The 19,938-nt window shown below is 45.0% G+C and overlaps 1 protein-coding gene across 1 annotated transcript in view; it reads right to left on the bottom strand.

The window, feature by feature from the left end:
- PGR7 (proton gradient regulation 7) overlaps nucleotides 1–19,693 on the bottom strand; it is a 69,220-nt gene extending 49,527 nt beyond the window's left edge. The window contains exon 1 of the mRNA XM_087670311.1: nucleotides 19,218–19,693. Within this exon, the coding sequence (XP_087526437.1) occupies nucleotides 19,218–19,607 (390 nt within the window). The 5' untranslated portion in view covers nucleotides 19,608–19,693. The remainder of the gene's footprint in view (nucleotides 1–19,217) is intronic.
- Between the last annotated feature and the right edge of the window lie 245 nt (nucleotides 19,694–19,938).

The raw sequence follows: 19,938 nt of genomic DNA on the forward strand, positions 1-19,938 counted from the left end.
AGAATCCAAATGGTTTTCAATATGTTCACTTTAATAGAGGAGGCTCTCAAAGCACATACCCTTCATTAGGTATATCTTTGCCATTTGTTTCATTTGAGCAAGTAAACCACACTTCTCAACTTCCTTGTCAAAGTGCAGCAATGCGGAAGTGTATGACCAAGACTGAGAGATAAAGTGAAAATGGAGAGAAAAGAGATAGAGAAAGAGACAGAAGAACAAAGATCTAAGATATGAAGAATGCTGAATAAGGAATGTAGCTATGTACACAAGTGCAATGCGTATGTCTACGTATCTCCTCCTCGATGATGGCACCCTGCTGTACACCTCAAAGTCTGCTGCAATCTCCACGATCTCAGCCTAGAAATCTGCAATCTGAAATACCTGGGTGTGTGCAGGTAGGCAGATATATATAGGCCCAAAATTTGGTACAAGTCAACTGCATTTTACAGAAAACTGTCCAACTGCTGACGTGACTGTCCCCGACTGCTGACATGGCATCCTGCACTCACTGCCACACATGCGGAACTGCCCTGCACTGCCACATGGTACTCCAGCAATAAATGTGATGACTGTACAGGCTGTACAAACTCTAGCAAACTACTCTTGAATGCCAATCTGACAAGAAAATGCATGAACATTGCCTTATTAGACACATGCCTGTCCAAGGAATGACCATATCTCTAACATCCCTCCCATCCCACCACTATCTTCTTCCCATTCTGATCTACTCACAAATTCATTCCAAAATCTTGGATTACACTCCACTTCCACACAAAGCACACTAGGGGTTGGATCTTCCATCTCAGCTCCTATCACCTTCCCATTCCCCATCCCACCATCTACCTATCCTCCATTCAGTACAGTTCACAGTGCATCATTAGGAGGAATGCCATTCTTTAACACTATACCTTCCACATACCCCCACTTCACCACATCCTTACACTGGGACGACTGTGATGGACACCCCCCAACACTCAAAATCCCCCACACGACCTTTCAAATGCAGGGATATCCATCCTCTACTTATGGACTATCGTCACACATCCCTTCGGTTACTCCTACACAGGGATTTCCATCCTCTGCTCCCTATATCCCTATCCCTCCACCTTGGGCTCCTCATGCAGTTACCACGTCCATACCTAGTCCGCCCATGCCCATATTTGGATCCACTGTGCACACTTCTTGTATGCATAGTGGGCACTCTGGGATTGCTTCCCAGGTGTACCCCACTCCCCCTTATCCCTCTTATCCACCCTACCCCCATTACACACCTCTATCTCCTAGCACTACCACTCCTATTGCAACAACAAAGAATGCCTTCACGGATAAGACTCGTTTTAACGGGTTGAATTCCACCACATTGCGGGCTCTCCATTAACATATGTGACCCTCAACTCACTCACCCCGATCACATACATCAATGAAGAGTCCTCAATGTCACGGTCAATATTGAGTTAATGCAAGGGTTGCTTCTTGAATTCCACTCTCAGTTACAGCATTTTCCCCTCACGTCTGAACATTGGAGTCATCTCATTGACCGCTATACGGCCCGAGATTGCACTCGATGTATCGATCTCAATTTTGAGCTTCAAGAGTTTTCCATTAAGGAAGAGGATGATCTGAAAGTCAAGTTGGCCGAATATCAGCAATTACTCACCGAGTTTGTCACTACTGACTCCTTGAAGTTAGATAACAATTAGATCATGTTCTTCTTGAACAAGATACCTAGCAAACACTTCCATTTTATCCAACAAATTATCTCACTACCTAGATTACCAACCTTCTATTAGTTTGAGTGTCACTTCTTGCATTACGCTAGGCTGCACGATCAAGTCCACAAGAACTCCTCCACACACATCTATTTAGAGGGGTGAGGGTTGGTTGCCTCTTCTTTGGGAGGGAAAACCAACAGTAGCAAGAACTCACAAGATGCAAAGGTAAGCCAAAACAAGGGTGACACCACTTCATCCGATGGAACCAAAGAAACACAACCCCTTTGGAAACAAATTCCTAAGAAAAATAGGTTTTACTCACCCTTCTAGAGGTCGGGCCATATGGACTAGGAGTCTTGTACTAAGGCCTAGGTTCTTCCACCTAGAAAACCATAGTAGACTATTGCGATTGCCTCCATCCGACTGGCCAATCTAGTGGGGCTACGCCTCCCGCTATTGCACCATCTACTCCATCTGCCCCAGTGGCTACTAAACATGTGGTACGCGGACAGCCTCAACAGCCTATATCTTTCAATAATCCTAAAGGTTAGCTGATTGGATTGCTAGTGACTCATCTATTGCACTTTACGCATCCATTTCTAGGGCATCCACTACATCTTCTAGGACCACTTCACCACCTCGTCAAGCATTTCATTGGCAGAGCCTTGTAGATGTATACAATGGTGGCCACACACTTAGCCTTTCCCTTTTTAAACTTCCGCTACCTACTTACATACTCATTGCATTGCACTTAGCTTTGCTTTCCTTTATTTTCAGTTTTGTTTTTTAAAGCATCTCGCTATTCACCTCTATGCTTACAAATTTTGATCTCTTTTGCAAGGTTTTGTGTTTCAATATAGGACTCACATGCATATTTACACCGGTCCTTCCTGAGCTAGAGATAGGAGCTGCACACAGTTTCTTTCATGGTTCCATCTACTTGGAGTTTTGCTCTTCTACCCACATGGAGGCTTCCTCTCTCGCGGCGGATTGTACATCTCTATTGATGCTATCATGGCGATGTCTTTTATCCTTGCTCTTCCAATAAGGATGCTTCATCATCTTCCTCCATATGGTTCTCAACACCACATGAAGACCGGCATCATCAAGCTCCTCTTCCTTCTTTGATTGGACATCCACATTGAAAGGGGGTTCCTACCCTTCTTGGTATTCTACAAGTTTCGACACTTGTCTTCAACATCGGCCTCCCTCCCTCCTATTGTACTTTCTCCTATGCATTACATGATTTTATCATCATTGTACTAGGGCACTTGAGCAAGTGAACAATTTTCCCAAAAGGAACGCTATCCAAGTGGCATCTACTACATGAGCATTTTCAACATGTAGCATACTACACATCCCATTGTACAGAGCACCACTAGACGGCTCCTAAGTCGTTTCCACCAACAAATTACACCACTCTATATGATACTTCCTCTCTTTCCCTCGTCATCGACATCCTCAACTCGATGGGTAAGCTTGTACTATTTTGTGATGTGTTGGGTGTACCATACCTACTCCTATCTTTTTGGTCACTCTTGCTTAATCGGCCACCATCCACAAACTTAACTTATCTATAGAACCCAACCCAAAAAAGGAAAAAAAACAAAAACAAAATAGAAGTTCAATGTGGTTCCATCCACCTTTATAGGGCTTGGTAGGCCACTAGATAGCTAAGGAGCACCCTTTGTCTCATGCCCTGTCCTCTTTGGGGTGACTACTTGGACTTTCTTGGTAAGATTACCATCGCCTCTATAGTCTTGATAGGCCACTGGGTAGCCGCCATGTACCCTTCGTCCAATGCCCTAGCTACTTTGGGGTGGAACGCCTTGGGGTAAACATTGCAGACCTTCCCTTTTAGGCTCAATTTTGATCGTTAAAGGGGGTGTTGAGCTAAAACACGCTTTGCAACTGATTAGCATCTTCAAACATCCCCAAAACACAATTAATGAAAAACAGAGATTTTGTGCATGGTTTGAGAGAGTTTCAATGGTCCCCCAAAACTCTAATTTTTGGAACACCCTTCAACATCTATAAATAGACAGGCTGCCCACCATTCAGCCTTATCATTTTGTGCAGGTTTCTGACTCTACTATACAAATTTCAACCATCTGCTATCCAGCCATTAGCGACTGCAACCCATCACTATCCAATCCTAGGCCCTGCTATTTGGAGGTCTCCATTTGTTGTGTCATCATGGAACTTGATTAGCCTACATTTTCAGCATTTAGCACCAAACGAAAAGCTGCTGCTATCTCTTCCACCAAGTGACTGCTGCAATATTTGCGTTTTTGCTGTCCAACATGCCATCTACATCAGCAAACACCTCTCCTATTGTCACCTGACAGGATTAGTTTTCAGCCTTCGCCTGCTAGTACACTACTATGTTTACCAGATTTCAGCCTCTCACTGCTGCGTTTTGGTGACCAGCATGCTGCCCTTCATTATTCAGCACTCTCTCATCTCCAACTAGCCGTTCCAATACTTGGGATCTGTCTCCAGTGGACGCCACTCTCCGACACTTCATTGCTCTGCCTTTGAGCATTTTGTACACTCCTACATTCATTTACAACATTCATTCACTTCAAAGTTTATGTGGAGAATCAGAGTTTGTAGTAAGAAGAATATGCACAAGAGGGATATGAGAGCTCAAAGTACAAGAACAAAATCTTGCTTACTAAGTTGCTTAGAGTACAACTTGGGTACACTCTATCTCACTCTTGATAGTGACCCATAGGCTGTTAATATAGCCTCTGCCAAGCTAAGGTTAGGGTTTCCCCTGTCCCTTAAGGCCATTCACATCCATCTGCCCTCATAGACCCTTGCTTAGGGTGAATTCCCATGCCTATATTGTAACACCCCCCCTCAATGCCAGGCTAGCATTGCATCACAAGACATGTCAAAGTTTCCCCCCTCAGGTATGGACCAACACTTGCTCACGAGAAGTGATTGCTGAAGTTCCTTCAATATGGTTTCTCTTCTCTTCATCCAAGCAAGATTGGATGGTACTTGCCAAGGTTGGGTTCGGGATATTAGTTAGGGCAGTCATAAGGGTTGGAAAAACCTTCTTCACAAACTTTCGCAAGATGGCAATGGCATCTTCATCATGGATGGGTGCTTGAACAGAGGCAAGCTGTGCCATAAGCCCCTTCATATGTGAAATAAACTTGCTTAGATCTTCTCCCTGTTTGTATTCCAAGCTGAAAAACTCGATCTTAAGAAATATCTTGGAGTTCTTTCCTGTAGTACCGTAGAGCTTTTCAAGCTCATCCCACTTTTCCTTGGCAGTAAAGAGTTGGTCAATATGATGAATTAAAGATTCATCTAAATGAAGCACGATAATGCACTAAGCCCGTTCATCATCTTCTACATCAAGGGGATTGGATAGGTCAATTACTTTGGTCCCTTTTATAAAGGGCTAGTAACCTCTTTCCATCATTTTGTATTTTACCAAGACTTGCCAAGGATAGAAATCTTTTCCATTGAACTTGTGAATTTAAGGCCTTACATTTGCATAGGCCATGGCCATTATAGGAAGGTCTTACCAATTGCCTTAAGCAATGGCAGTGTCTAGTCCTTTATAGGTGGCTAAGTACAACCAAATAGCAAAACTGATAGCCAAGTTTTAAAGTTGTAGAGTTGAAAACGGTTGGAAATCATACATATGCAATATCTCAAGATAGGATTTAGGAGGTCTTGCTCTTCGAACCACCCTTGATTTAGGCTTTACTGTTTTCCTAGGTTTCAACAAGGTGAGCTTTGATTGGACTTCAGGCTCTTCCTGATAATGTGGCCTATTAGAGGAGTTCTTGGTGGAGCACGGCTTATCAATCAACTCTATGCTCTTGGATGAATTAGAGGAGAGTACAATAACACTCATATCTCTGATGTACTAGCAAACTAATATTGGGATATGATCTATGTGTTTATAGTTGTATACATAGCCTTACAACCAAGCAAGAAGAGATAAATGTTATAAAGCACTTGATGGATTTAATTTTCTGATAAAAAACCAGATTGAGTCAATATCCAACTAGCAACATGATTGTAAAATGCAACATTAGTGCTTACTTGAGATGTGACATGCGGATTGTTTGATTAACTAAAGAGGTCCACCGAGGGTAAGAACTTTGAAATAGAGCTTTCAAATCTTCACTTAACTTTGGAGAAGATCAATTAGTGATAAGAATCACTGCTAGTACTCAGAAATTGAAAAATTGGAAGAATGGAAAAGCTTGAAGCTTTCTGACTATGGCTACCAGGAAACAAGCAATTGGGACAAATTGGACTAATGGTTTGACTGAGCCTTAAGACCGGTTCCATATTGAATGGGCACTGAAGAATAGAATGCTAGTGGTTTGGGACTGTGTGCCACTGGAGATGGTGCAGGGCAATGAGTCCGGCCAAGACAGAAGATGCACATGTGAGAATGTTCATGGAATAAAAGTCACTGTAACTGAACCACATTAGACTTTTTGATGTGGTTGCAATGATAAAAGTTGCTTAGAACAACTCGAGGAATGCAGGGGTCACCATCCCTAAAATTTAGGGAGTTACTATTTTTGGACCCCAAAATCTGCTCGCGTCATTATCTTCGTTTTTGCATGAGGATTAATTCTCTGGTCTGTGCCGAGGTCAAATTTTGCACCAATCATGGAGAATTTCAGACCGGAAGGTTTAAACGGAAAAATTGTTACATGTATGCCATGTGGCACAAAATTCCCAAAAGAGAGACAGAGAGCATTAAAAAAAAACGTAATAGACATAAGAGGCAGATCTGAGAATAAAGTTTTGAGGAGCTGAGGGCAGATTGTTGCAATTTCATCAGCTATGGAGAGTACTTCTTCGTCTCTGACTCATGTACGGAGGTAGAGCTTGCTCCCTCTGATCAACTCTCTCTCTATTCTCAGAGGAAATGCTTTGCATGATGGGCTGATTCCATAAAGGTACAATTCTGTGTTTTCTTTGCACTTCTGTTGAGGCAAGAGCCTCACTGTCCAGGTTCAAAATAGTTGTTAGCTTCTCCAATGCAGAAACTAAAGGAAGTAATGACCATGCCACACAAAAATAGGGTTTTTCAGCTCTAATTTAGTGCTGTTTGTAGGACTATTTTAATGCTGGACAGTAAAAACAGTGAATTCAGAGATCTACAGACTGCAATTCTACACATGAATCATTGAGTTTTGGTCACAGAAAATGCTTTCCTAAAGGGATGTTGTTCTAGAGATGTTGAACCAAAAGAACAATGAATTCAGAGTTCTGCAGACTGCCATTCTGCAAAAGAATCATTGAGTTTTGGTCACAGAAAATACTTTCCTAAAAGGGATGTTGTTCTGGACATGGTTGAGATTCAGCAATCACACTCATTGACAGCCTCTTTGTATGGAGCTTCAAGGCCAAGGACATGCAAATGATAGTACTCTTTTCTTTTCAGTAAAGTGTCAGTGTCATTGTCCGCATGCACAAGATTGTGTTTACGAGTCCAAGTCTCAATCTTGGAACCTAATTCACTTGTGTAACAAACAGTGTCTGTCTTCTCCATCATGAGTCCACTCTTCTCCTTCCATCCACCATAACTCACTGCCATGTCCTAGATCCCGCATCTTTCACATGGTATCAGAGCACAGACGGGCATGGCACTACTCCTTCAGCTCCATTTCACTTTCATCTAGCTCGGCTTGAGCTCAATCCAACTCAAGACTTCATCTTCTACTCATTTATCTCACTGCCCTGTTTGGCAGCCATAGCCAAACCTGCACCTACCTGCCTTTGAGCTCTTAGATCTCTTGAACCAGGCAATATCTCCCCAAGCTCTCTTCTGGAGAATCATTTCTTGACTCCTTGCGCTCCTTCCTGGCACATCACAGAGGCACATTGGCAACTGACAGCCCTGGCATTGCAAAAATTCGTCGTCGCTGTCCAAAACTGCGCCGTTGCTGATCGTACTGTCTGCGCCACCAGCACGCGACGAATTCCAGGCTGCAACCATGGGGCTTTGAAAGGCTATGACATAAGCTTCCTATACATGTAAAAAGTTTGGGAAATGATCAACTACAACTCCTGCAATCTGCAAAAAACCAGGCCCCTGTCTCAGAAACCCTAATTCCACCATAGCCAAAATCTCCCAAGCTCATTTTTTCTCTCATTTTCTCACTCCTGACACTAAACCAAGCTAAAGCCCACTCTGATCCACTGTCCCAGCACCAAATCAAGGAACGAAAGGACCTGAGAAGACTGAAGAAGGATCAACGACCCCGAGCAAGGAAGATTCAAGCTCAAAATCTCTACATAGTGTGTTTTCACACTACCATTACTTGTGTCTCTTGACACATTGTAATCTGCTCCTTCACCTGTAACATCTGAGAATCTTGGGACTGATTTGCTGCTGCTATCCAACATGGGAAAAGACTCTCCAAATGCTCGGTTCGAGGGAGTCGGGTTTCACACCTGGCAAACCCGCATCAAGCTCATTCTGATGAAGAAGGGTCTTTGGGCCATCACAAATGGCAAAGAGAAAAAACCTCGGGATGCGGACCTTGCAGTTACTTGGCAGAAGAATGATGACAAGGCACAAGCCATCATTAAACTGGAATTGGACAACAGCTACATCCATCATGTGGATGCTTGTGACACGTCCCATGACACTTGGGACAAATTGGATACCTTATTTGGTGCACAGTCAAAGTCGTCTAAGTATGGTCTATTAATTGAATTTTTCCGACTTGATATGAAGCCTCATACATCCCTGGCATCCCATCTGAACTACATGGAAAGCCTGCTTACTCAACTTGCAGGGATAAAGCTAAAAATGGATGAAGATGTTTGTATTGGTGTCTTGTTAAAAAGTTTGCCTCCTGCTTATGATAATGTATCAACCACTCTAACCAATATGCCTAATCCTCAACTTATTGACATTAAAGCCTCTCTGCTAGAGGAAGAAAAGAAACTTAAAAGCAAAGAAGAGCCTAGCACTTCAAAGGATTAACAAATGTTATATGTAAACAACAGATACAAAGGTAAAAAGGAACCGCTCTTCTGTGACTTCTGCAAAAGGACCGGACACACTGAGAAGTTCTGTCATGCTAGGAAGAGGTCCCAAAAGGCCTATCTTGCAACTGTGAAAGAAGAAGAAGACCATGGACCAAAAGATGAAGAAGAAGAAGAAGATAAAGACCACCAAGATCGGAAGGACAAGACTCATCAGTCCTTCTACTCTCATGAGTCATTACTCTGATAGACTGTTTTAAAAGCCTTGTATTTCCTTGCCCTAATGCTTCTTGCTATAAGCTTTATAAACTCCTCATGTAACTTGGCATTACAGTCCTTGTACACTTTGTGAGACCCCTGTTACAACCTCTGGATGTCCATCATGTTTTGGTGCCCACACTAAGCCTTTTCTGCGACAGCCTCTGGTGTCTACCATGTTTGTGGTGTGCCCACACTTTGCAGGTGGTTCTCATTACAGCCTCTACACACTTTGTGCATTTCTAGTTGTGATTGAGGAGGGGTGTTGAGATTCAACAATCACACTCATTGACAGCCTCTTTGTATGGAGCTTCAGGGCCAAGGACATGCAGGGTTACCTATCCCATATGCACAGTGGTGTCTACTGCAATTTCCTACTTTCCTATAAAGCATTGTACTTGCTTCCTTTTCTTAATGCGTCAGTGTCATTGTCCACATACACAAGATTGTGTTTATGAGTCCAAGTCTCAATCTTGGAACCTAATTTACTTGTGTAACAAACAGTGTCTTTGTCTTCTCCATCATGAGTCCACTCTTCTCCTTCCATCTACCATAACTTACTGCCATGTCCTAGATCCCACATCTTTCACAGACATGTTGGACAGTAAGAACAGTGAATTCAAAGATCTGTAGACTGCAATTCTGTACATGAATCATTGAGTTATGGTTATAGAAAATGCTTTCCTAAAAGGGATGTTGTTTTGGTCATGCTGTACTGTTCTTATGCAGCTAGGATTGACTCAAAAAAGATAAAAACCAACTGTTCACACGTTATGTATTTTGGAACATTTCATTTTTGTAATTTTCCATCTTTTAATTGATAAAGAAATACCGAGAGGAGCGCCGGTCTTTGGGGCCAATCTGGTGTTGAGCGAGGAAGTGAGGTCTATGTTTTTGTGTGTGTGTGTGTGTGTGTGTGTGTGTGTGTGTGTGTGTGAGAAAAGACCAAGTGTTAATTGAAGAAACTACCGCTTTATGTGAGCCAGAAACCGGTTCCACCAACATCAGATTTCTCTTCCTCCATCGATATAGACATGCATGGTTGAGAAGGGGATCCCGCCCTTCACTTGATACCAACAAGTTTTGGCATTTGTCTTGGACATCGGCCTTCCTTCCCTGTGTACTCACCCCCTTTGCATTGTATGATCATCATCATCTTTATAAAAGGACGGTTTGGTAGGTGAATGATTTTCCCACGAGATACACTATCCAAGTAGCACCATGGTGCATGCGCATTCTCATCATGTAGCATTCATCAATGTATCTCATTATGCACACACCTAAGCGGATACTAAGCTATCTCCACTAGCAACTCTTTTACCACCATACCTCATTATTATTATTTTTTTCTTTATCACCAACCAACACATCGAACAAGTGATTGGGAAAGCAATTTAACATTGACATTGTAAATCCTAATATGCCACTAAGCAACCAATGAGCACCCTTGGTCCGAAGCATCGGCTTCTCTAGGTTGGCCCTTTGGACTCCTGAGATAATATGCCCATTGTCAAAGTGAAGCAATGCGGAAGCGAATGACCGTGACAAAGAGTGAACACAGAGAGAGAGAGAGAGAGAGAGAGAGAGAGAGAGAGAGAGAGAGAAAAAGACAATGAAACGCAAAAAATCTGCAATGAAGAATGTTGTATAAGGATGCAGAATTATACACAGGTGCAGAGAGAAAATATATGTATGTCTCCGCCTTGAGGACCTCGATCTCCGTCAGCCCTAAGTGATGTCTCCGTCACCAACAAGCTGTAATCTGTCAGATACAAGTGTTCAAGACTGCTGGAAACTCAGACTTATAAAGACTGAAAAGAATGACTAAAAAATACCCCAAAATAACCAAGTCGGCTGCATTAAATGCAGTCGGACAGTCCGACTGCAGCCATGTGTCAGCAATGCCACGTGGCACTGCTGATGTGGCAGGAGATGACTCTCAACACCCTCTCTCAGATCCTTGACAAGGCAACAAACAAAGGGATCTGGAATGTCAATGAAGTAAAGCCTAGGGTATTCGTAAACAAATCTCCAAGATTGTCTTCAGTCTTACAGTACTCCACATCAATGGTCACATCCAGAAGCTTCTCCTTAATGAAGTGATACTGTATCTCTATGTGCTTCATCAGCGCATGGAATACAGGATTCCGTGCCAAGGCAATACAACTCTCATTGTCGCACCGCAAAATAGTAGGACGAGTCTGGGGGCAACCAAGCTCCTCCAACAACCGTCGAAGCAACACAGACTCACATGTGGTAGAAGATGCAGCCCAATACTCTGCCTCAGTCGAAGATCGGGCTACCGTGGGCTGCTTCATGCTACTCCAAGAGATAGAACCAACACCCAAGGTAAAACAATAACCTATAGTAGACCGCCTTTGATCCACATCGCCAACCCAATTTGAATCACTCCAACCTTTAAGAACAAGATCAGAAGCACCTGTACCTACTGGATAGAAAATCTCGAGGTTGGAGGTCTCCCTCAAGAACCGAAGTATCCTCAGAGCAACCTGCCAATGCACTTGTTGAGGTGCACTCATGAACCTAGCCAAGAGACCTACAGCAAAACATAGATCAACTTGTGTGTTGAGGAGTCAAATCAGCTGAAGGTAGCGAGTAGCATCCGCCAAAGGAGAATTTGTGTGAAGTGGCCTTCCAGTTTGGATCCATAGGAGTAGAAATGGACCGACAATCCTCCATCTCAAAAGTCACCAAGAGCTCTTGTATAGATCTCTGCTGAGAGATGAAAATCCCCCTCTGAGACTGATAAATCTCATGGCCCAAAAAGAAATGGAGAAGTCCTAAATCCGTCATCTCGAACTTCTAATGTAGGGTTGCCTTCGTCTCATCGACCTTCTAGGTATGATCACCTGCAACAATCAAGTCCTCAACATACAAAACAAACAACACACGACCTCCCTCGGAAGTGTACACATAAAGCTGTGGATTGGCCCTAGAGCGCCGATATCCCAACTTGGTCTGAACGTGCGGAGTTGGCCAAGGCTCAGTCTCATTGGGACAAACTGAATGCCAGGATTCGTTCCTTTCTTTTTCTGTCTTGTACTACAGCCGTGATAGCTCACATCGAGCACTTGATGGTGGCTCGGGAGATATGGCTGGAGCTTGATCAGATGTACAACCGGATGACCCTTATGAAGCGGGTTTCTTTGGAGGTTCAGATGCGGACCTTGTCCGTAAACAAGTCTTCTTCACTGCAGAAGCACATCAACAAGCTAAGACAGCTTCAGATGCAGGTTCAAAATGCGGGGAAGCCGATTTCCTCCGAAGACATGGCGATCACACTCTTGTCCCAGTTGCCGCCACGATTCGGTACATTCAACTCCGCCCTTATTGCTTCGGGGCGGGAGTCTACTCTTCGATGGGAAGAGTTGTTTCCCATGGTCTTGGACCAAGAGGAACAACTAAAGGGACAGAATGTTTCCAAGCCGGAGGCACTGACAGGTCAAGCCTCTCAAAAGAAGGGAAAGACCAAAAGAAGAAGAAGGGGGATAACAAGTCAAAGAAGGACAAGGACAAGGACAAAGAATCCACATGTCATATTTGTGGAAAGACTGGCCATTGGAAGAAGGATTGCCTTGACAAAGACAAGAAGGACACCAACAAGAAGGACACGAAGGATTCTAGAGCGGTGGCTGCACCCTCATCAACTGCATTTCTTCATTTAGCTGTCATTGAGGACTCTTCACCGAATGCTTTTGATGCTGCGATGACGGCTCCCCAGGCTCGAGAGTGGATCGTTGATAGTGGTGCCTCCCGGCACATGACTCCTTCATCAGATGGTGTTGCCCAGTTGCGGCCCTCGCGTGGGCAGATTCTCATTGGAGATAGCTCTTCCGTGTCTATTGCAGGACGGGGTAAGATGCAGCTTATTCCCAATGGACATGGTGGTACCCATACCTCAGAGGTCTTGCATGTACCAGGTTTAGGGTATCATCTCCTGTCAGTTCATAAGATTTGCTCCCTTAGACTTTTGGTGGAGTTTGACAGTAACTCGGTGCGAGTCCTTGATCGTGGGTCAAGAAAGGTTCTATCATCCAGATATGAGGAGAACGGCATCTATAAATTCAAGTCTTCCACCGCCCTCTCTACTCTCCTTCTTACCTCTCAGACACGGTCAGAGTTATGGCATACTCGGTTTGGTCACCTCAACTATGATTATCTTCGGAGGGCGTCACGTGGACAGCTTGTTCGAGGGTTGCCGGATATTGTGGTGAGCCAGCAGCCATGTGTCTCCTGCATTCGTGGGAAGCACCATAGGGATGCCATTCCCCACACAGCTTCGCGGCGGTCTACTTCGCCGATGGAGCTTGTATCTACAGATCTATGTGGCCCTATGAGGAACGAGTCCTTGCGTGGGAGCTCGTACTTCATGCTGAACGTAGATGATTGCAGCAGGATAACATGGGCCTATTTCTTGGCATTGAAGTCAGAAGCTTTCTCCCACTTCAAGGATTGGCTTCTCTTTGAGGAGAACCGATCAGGCCAGAGATTGAAGACCTTGCGATCCGACAAGGGTGGTGAATTTGTTTCTAATGAGTTTGCTCGCTTTTGTGCAGATAAAGGTATTCACCAGGAGTTTGCTAATACCAACACTCCTCAAGAAAATGGCATTCTTGAACGGAAAAAACGCAGTGTGATCGAGATGGCGCGCACCATGATGGAGCACTGACATACCCCTCACATTCTGTGGGCCGAGGCTGTGGCTATTGCAGTCCACATCCTTAATCAATCCCCCACTTCGGCCGTTGATGGGATGATACCTTTTGAGGCTTACTTTGGGACCGAGCCCGATGTTTCTTACTTTAGGGTCTTTGGGTGTGATGCCTATGTTCACATTCCCAAGGCTCACCGTGATAAATTTGAAGCAGCTTCCCGAAGATAGGTATTTGTTGGCTACAGCTCCCAATCCCAAGGCTATCGATTGTATGATCCCGTCAAGCGGGATGTGTACACTAGTCGAGATGTGCGGTTTGTGGAGGTTCCGACTATATCAACGGGTGAGGAGCATCCCGTTCTTGGAGATCCAGGGGAGAGTTGGGCTCCTGCTACAGTTCCATTGGAGTCCGTGCCTTTTGATTATGATTCTGTTTCTAACACAGAGTCTACTGTTCCACCGGTCACCCCTGAGGAATTACCACTGGTGGATATTCCAAAGTCTTCAGCTGATGAAGAGAGACGAGTTGGGCTCCTGCTACAATTCCATTGGAGTCCGTGCCTTTTGATTATGATTCTGTTTCTAACACAGAGTCTACTGTTCCACCGGTCACCCCTGAGGAGTTACCACCGGTGGATATTCCAAAGTCTTCAGCTGATGAAGAGAGACGAGGGGAGGTTCGGCCTCCTCCTCGATGGGCCCGTGACACACTCCGTGATTCAGGGATCGAGGGGGTTCCTGAGGAGTGGGGACCACAGGATGGTCCGCGGCGTTCACGGCCGCACCAGGCACATTCTACGGAGCTTGTTTACTCTAACTATTGTTTGATGACCCGTGTTATGCAAGATCGAGAGCCCACCTCCGTGAAGGAGGCTTTACAGTCCGCACCATGGAAGAAAGCTATGGAAGCCGAGTTGGAGGCTATTGAGAGGAATGGCACTTGGTCACTCGTGCCCCGCCCCCCGCATAAGAAGGTGATTGGTGTCAAATGGGTCTTCAAGACCAAATACCTTAGCAATGGTTCTTTGGATAAGCACAAGGCTCGCCTTGTTGCTAAAGGTTTTGCACAGCGCCCAGGGATTGATTGTCATGATACTTTTGCCCCCACTGCTCGTATGACGACCATTAGAGCTGTTCTTGCCTTGGCTGGCCATAGGAGATGGCCTGTCTACCAGTTGGATGTGAAGTCGGCCTTCCTCAATGGTGATTTGAAGGAGGAGATCTATGTTGAGCAGCCTCCTGGCTTTGGATCTTCAGATGGGAAAGTCTACAGGTTGAAGAAGGCCTTGTATGGCCTCAAGCAGGCTCCGCATGCATGGAACGAGAAGATTGATTCGTTCCTTCAGTCTCAGTTGGGATATCGGCGTTCTTCGGCCAATCCGCAGCTTTATGTTCACACTTCCGAGGATGGTTGTGTGCTTTTTGTGTTGTATGTTGATGATTTGATTGTCACAGGTGATCATGCACAGCAGGTCCACGAGACGAAGTCAGCTTTACATCGGACGTTCGAGATGACGGACTTGGGTCTACTCCATTTCTTTTTGGGCCATGAGATTTATCAGTCTCAGAGGGGGATCTTCATCTCTCAGCAGAGATGTACAGGAGCTCTTAGTTTCTTTTGCGATAGAGGATTGTCGGCCCCTTTCTACTCCTATGGATCCGAACTGGAAGGCCACTTCCCATTTAGCTTCTCCTATGGCAGATGCTTCCCGCTATCGTCAATTGATTGGATCCTTGATTTGGCTTCTCAACACTCGTGTTGATCTTTGTTTTGCTGTTGGGCTCTTGGCAGGGTTTATGAGTGAACCTCAGACGGTGCATTGACAGACTCCTCAGAGGATACTTCGGTATTTAAGGGGGATGTCTGATTTAGGGATTCATTATCCCGCAGGGACAGATGATTCAGATCTTGTACTTGCAGGTTGGAGCGACTCGGATTGGGCCGGTGATGTGGACCACAGGCAGTCTACTACAGGTTACTGTTTTACCTTGGGTGCAGATGTTATCTCATGGAGTAGCAAGAAGAAGCCCACGATGGCCCTTTCGTCTACTGAGGCGGAGTATCGGGCCGGGTCTTCCACCACATGTGAGGCTGTGTGGCTTCAGAGATTGTTGGAGGAGCTTGGCTGCCCCCAGACTCGTCCTACTTTGCTGCAGTGTGACAATGAGAGTTGCATTGCCTTGGCACAGAATCCTGTTTTTCATGCCCGGACGAAGCACATAGAGATCCAGTACCACTTCATCACAGAGAAGCTTCTGGATGAGACCATCACTGTGGAGTACTGCAAGACGGAGGACAATCTTGCAGATTTGTTTACGAAGGCACTTCCCCAGGCTCTACTTCGGCGACATTCCAGATCCCTCAGGCTTCTGCCCCGCCCAGGCTCTGAGAGGGGGTGTTAGAGATCATCACTTGACCGGAACTGCACAGGCCAGTCGGACTGTACAGTTGGACTGCCACATGGCAGTCCGACTGTCTGCACTCCAATCAGCTGCATTTAATGCAGTCGACCTGCCCTGTTTTTCGCCCAGATTCTGGCTATAAATAGCCGAGTTCTTCGGCAGTCTCCCACACTTCTCTGCTCGCAGATTACAGACCGGTGGCACGCGCAGATTCCGTCTCTGTTCGCAGATTTCAGACAGGAGACAATGCAGACTGCAACGGACTTCGAGGTGAACAGCAGGTTGCATCGTCGAGGTGGAGACACACAGTCCAGCGCACTGCGCCCATATACATATCTGCATATCTTTGTATACAACACACTTTATACAGCAGATCTTCATCTTCCACTGTCTCTTTCTCTCCTCTCTCTGCGTTCTCTCTCTCTCAGTCCTACGCTTCCGCACCGCTGCACTCTGACAGCCCGCTGTCTATCAAATAAACGACCCATCATGAACCTGGATGTCAATCCTAGCTCCAAGATTCGAACCTGTCAGACTTCAATCAATGTGTCAGGGAAGTCCCTCTCTAGATTTTGTACATGTGTATAGATGTATAGATGAGGCGCAACTGCCCCATCTCACCACCCTCTCATACACCCTCTCTAGCACTAGAGAGTCGTGAGGGATGCCGCTATCACCACCACTAAAAAGCAACTGAGAAAGGGGTCATCAATCCTTTCCACGCCTTGGACTTCTCCTTAGCTGGAGGATCGGAGTCTAAGTCGGAGGTAGATGATGACTCGTCGTTAGAGTCCAGACTCCTCATTCCACTTCGTCTTCTTCTCCTTCTTCCTCAAAGCCGCTAACTCTTAGCAGTCCTTCCGTAAATGACCTTTCTTTCCACAATGGTTTTTTCTTCTTCGAATCCCTCTCTAAAGCTGCAAGAGTCTCACTAGAACTTGACGAAAGCCTCCCCTGTAACCGCAATGATGCCTCATCCTCAAGCAGCATCAAGATCATATAAGTAAAACTCACATGAATCGATGATGTCTACATCCTCAAAGCATTCGCTACTCCATCAAACACAGAAGGGAGCTTGGAGACTACGAGTCCAATAAGATGAGCCTCTAGAAGGGCAAACTCCGTGTGCCAAAGTTGGTTCTAGATTTGGGTCACACGAAGTAGAAAACATTGGATAGTATTTTTGGCCTTGAATGGAATTTGTTAGAGTTGTCCATAAAGAGTAACTGCCCTCATGGTGGAAGGTGCCGCATACATTACCTACAACTTCGTCCATACTTCAAAAGATGTCTTGCAAGAGGTAATCGCCAATAGGACTTCTTTGGAAATACACCGAAGTAAGGCTAAGTAAGCACGGGTATCATCTGAATCCCATGTATGCACCGCTTCATCATGGTTATCGTCATCAAAATCAGCTGGAATAGGAGAAGGCCGCTGAGGACGTTCAATAGCTCCACAAACCATATTGGCATGTACCATAACCGCTTTTGTATAAACCAAGCCTTCATCATAGCATTCCATGTAAGATAATCAAATCTATGTAACTTATATCAGTGGATGTGCACGAAGGAGCCATCTATAGAGGATTTAGAAGAGAAGTAGAGAAAAGAAGGTATTTGGAGAGAAAACGCAGCCAAACCACAAGCACAGATTGCAGAAAATCAGAGTTCACATGCAGTATTCACCAAAAACTGACCAAAACTAGAAGAAAACAGCTGTGAAAAGTCAAAAAATCAACTAGAAACTGCCTGGAACAACAAAAACGGCCCGATAATGCAATCGCCCAGCCAAGAGGAAATGCAGAAACACCAGAACGCAGGCTGGAACTGACATGCATGCAGGAGGGGGGTGACGCAGGCTGTACGGATGTTGACATCAATAAAAACGCAGGAAAACCAGGTCACCTGGTTGGAGCAGCAGGCGCCTAATCAGCAATGGTCAAAAAGGTCCTGAAATCAGCAAAGAAAATACAACAGGAGCATGGAACCTGAAATCTAATACCAAGTCACAAGTGGAGCAGCAATGGAAGCATAAACATATGCTATAATAAATTGCTAGAACTCAAAACAAAAGAGAAAGGGAAAGAAAGAACACTGAAGAACACAATACAGATGAGAACTCAAATGTATGCTCGGGAAATGGAATCCATATATCCAACATGAGACAATCGCATACAACAGTGAGTAACTATCTCCATGGGCACCGGCACTGGCTCCTCTCTCCATGGAGTCTCCATGTGTAATGGCAAATGAGTCACTGAGTAAGGAGGAGGAGCCTGAATATATAGGACAAAAATATGTCCTCAATATGATCAGGTCGGACAACAATAAATGCTAAATATGACCAAAAGGAAGACCATAAAAAATGCCTAAAATATCCTAGATAATGTGCACAGTATCTACATGCATAGACTCACACATGAGCTGACAAATCTGCTAGCATGTCTCGGGGTAAAAACATGGGGTGAGCTGAGCTTGCAGTGCCTTTTTGGTTCCAATATTAAGCCTGAGAGGGGGTGTTAAGCTAAGAAAGACGCATGCATTAAGATTTACTTGACTATTCCCTATAATCATCTCTTCTGGGATTTACATACCGGGAAGGGTCTTCTTTCAGATAGTAATGTTGAGAGAAAGATGAAGAGCAAGTGCACCTCCACCTTCAGATGAAGGTGACTATGCTGCATTATTAGCAAGCAATCATTCCCAAATGCATCATGTATAGGTGCCTTTAATAAAAATGAAGAGTGGTCAAAAGTGAACGTAAACAATGCCATTTCCAACAGCATACGAGGCATGTAATTCTCCAATAATCTCTTCTCTATCACATGGAATGCAATCTTTCTTAAAAAAGAAGAATTGGTCAAAAAAGTGAATGTTAATAATGCAATCTCCAACAGCATACAAGGCATGTAATTCCAATGATCTCTTCGCTATCACAGGGAATGTTATCCGTACCATTAGAATGGATGCATGTGCCACAGATGGGGCAAAGTAATCTTATTATGATCCAATTAAACTTTTGACAAACCAACAAGCCAGGCCAAACCCCTTGGGTCGAAGTTGAAGCGTCACGGAAACCAGATTTCCTGATAGATACTATGCTATCTGAGAACACGTTTTGAGGATGACCCAAGCCGCTCATTGCATCGTTAAGCAAACTTATGACCAAAACTGTGAACTAACCTGGATGTGCAAGCTGCATCTGCAATCTGCATCTAGGTGTTGCTTGAGCAGTGAGGAAGGATGGAGGTGAAAGACAGGAAGGCCCTCATCCGGCTCCACCGCGAATTTCACGCCGCTGCCAAATGGCCATCCACCAGGCGGGAAAGATGTGCAGAGGGTGCCTTCGGTGCAGACATCGATGAGGGTTCGCGCGGCTTCGGCAGGGGAGGGGCGGCGTGCAGGCAATGAAGATGAGGATGTATGGCTTAGCTCACATTTGCAGACTGGCAGGGAGAGGTAGCTTGAAGGGGTCAGGAGCCCTCGGGATGTGGGAGGGAATGCAGTTCCCAGGGGGGAGAGGGAGCCAGGCGGACAGCATGTGGCCCCTCTCTGCAGCAGAAACGCGGTCATTCTTGCAGCTTCTCTCCTGAGTCTTCACTTCATGGACATCTGCTTCTGCCCCCCCCCCACACACACACTCTCTCTCTCTCTCTCTCTCTCTCTCCAATCTTCCACCTCCCCTTATCTATATTCCACATCCGGACCCACTGCCCCAAAAAGAAATTCTCATTTCATAGAAAATCATATAAATGTATAAAGTTATGTGTATATTCGGTGAAACTAGGGTGGAGTGATAAGAGCTAGGCCACACGCACTTAAATTTTATCTACACAAGTTCATGGAGTTCATGGAGTATAGATTAGACATAAGCTATGCCTAGGTCATCGCCTGGGATAGTCCA

Source organism: Lygodium microphyllum, chromosome 28, assembly GCF_053477565.2.
Source record: "Lygodium microphyllum isolate KBCC chromosome 28, Lygodium_microphyllum_v1.1.10, whole genome shotgun sequence".
Classification (NCBI taxonomy): domain Eukaryota; kingdom Viridiplantae; phylum Streptophyta; class Polypodiopsida; order Schizaeales; family Lygodiaceae; genus Lygodium; species Lygodium microphyllum.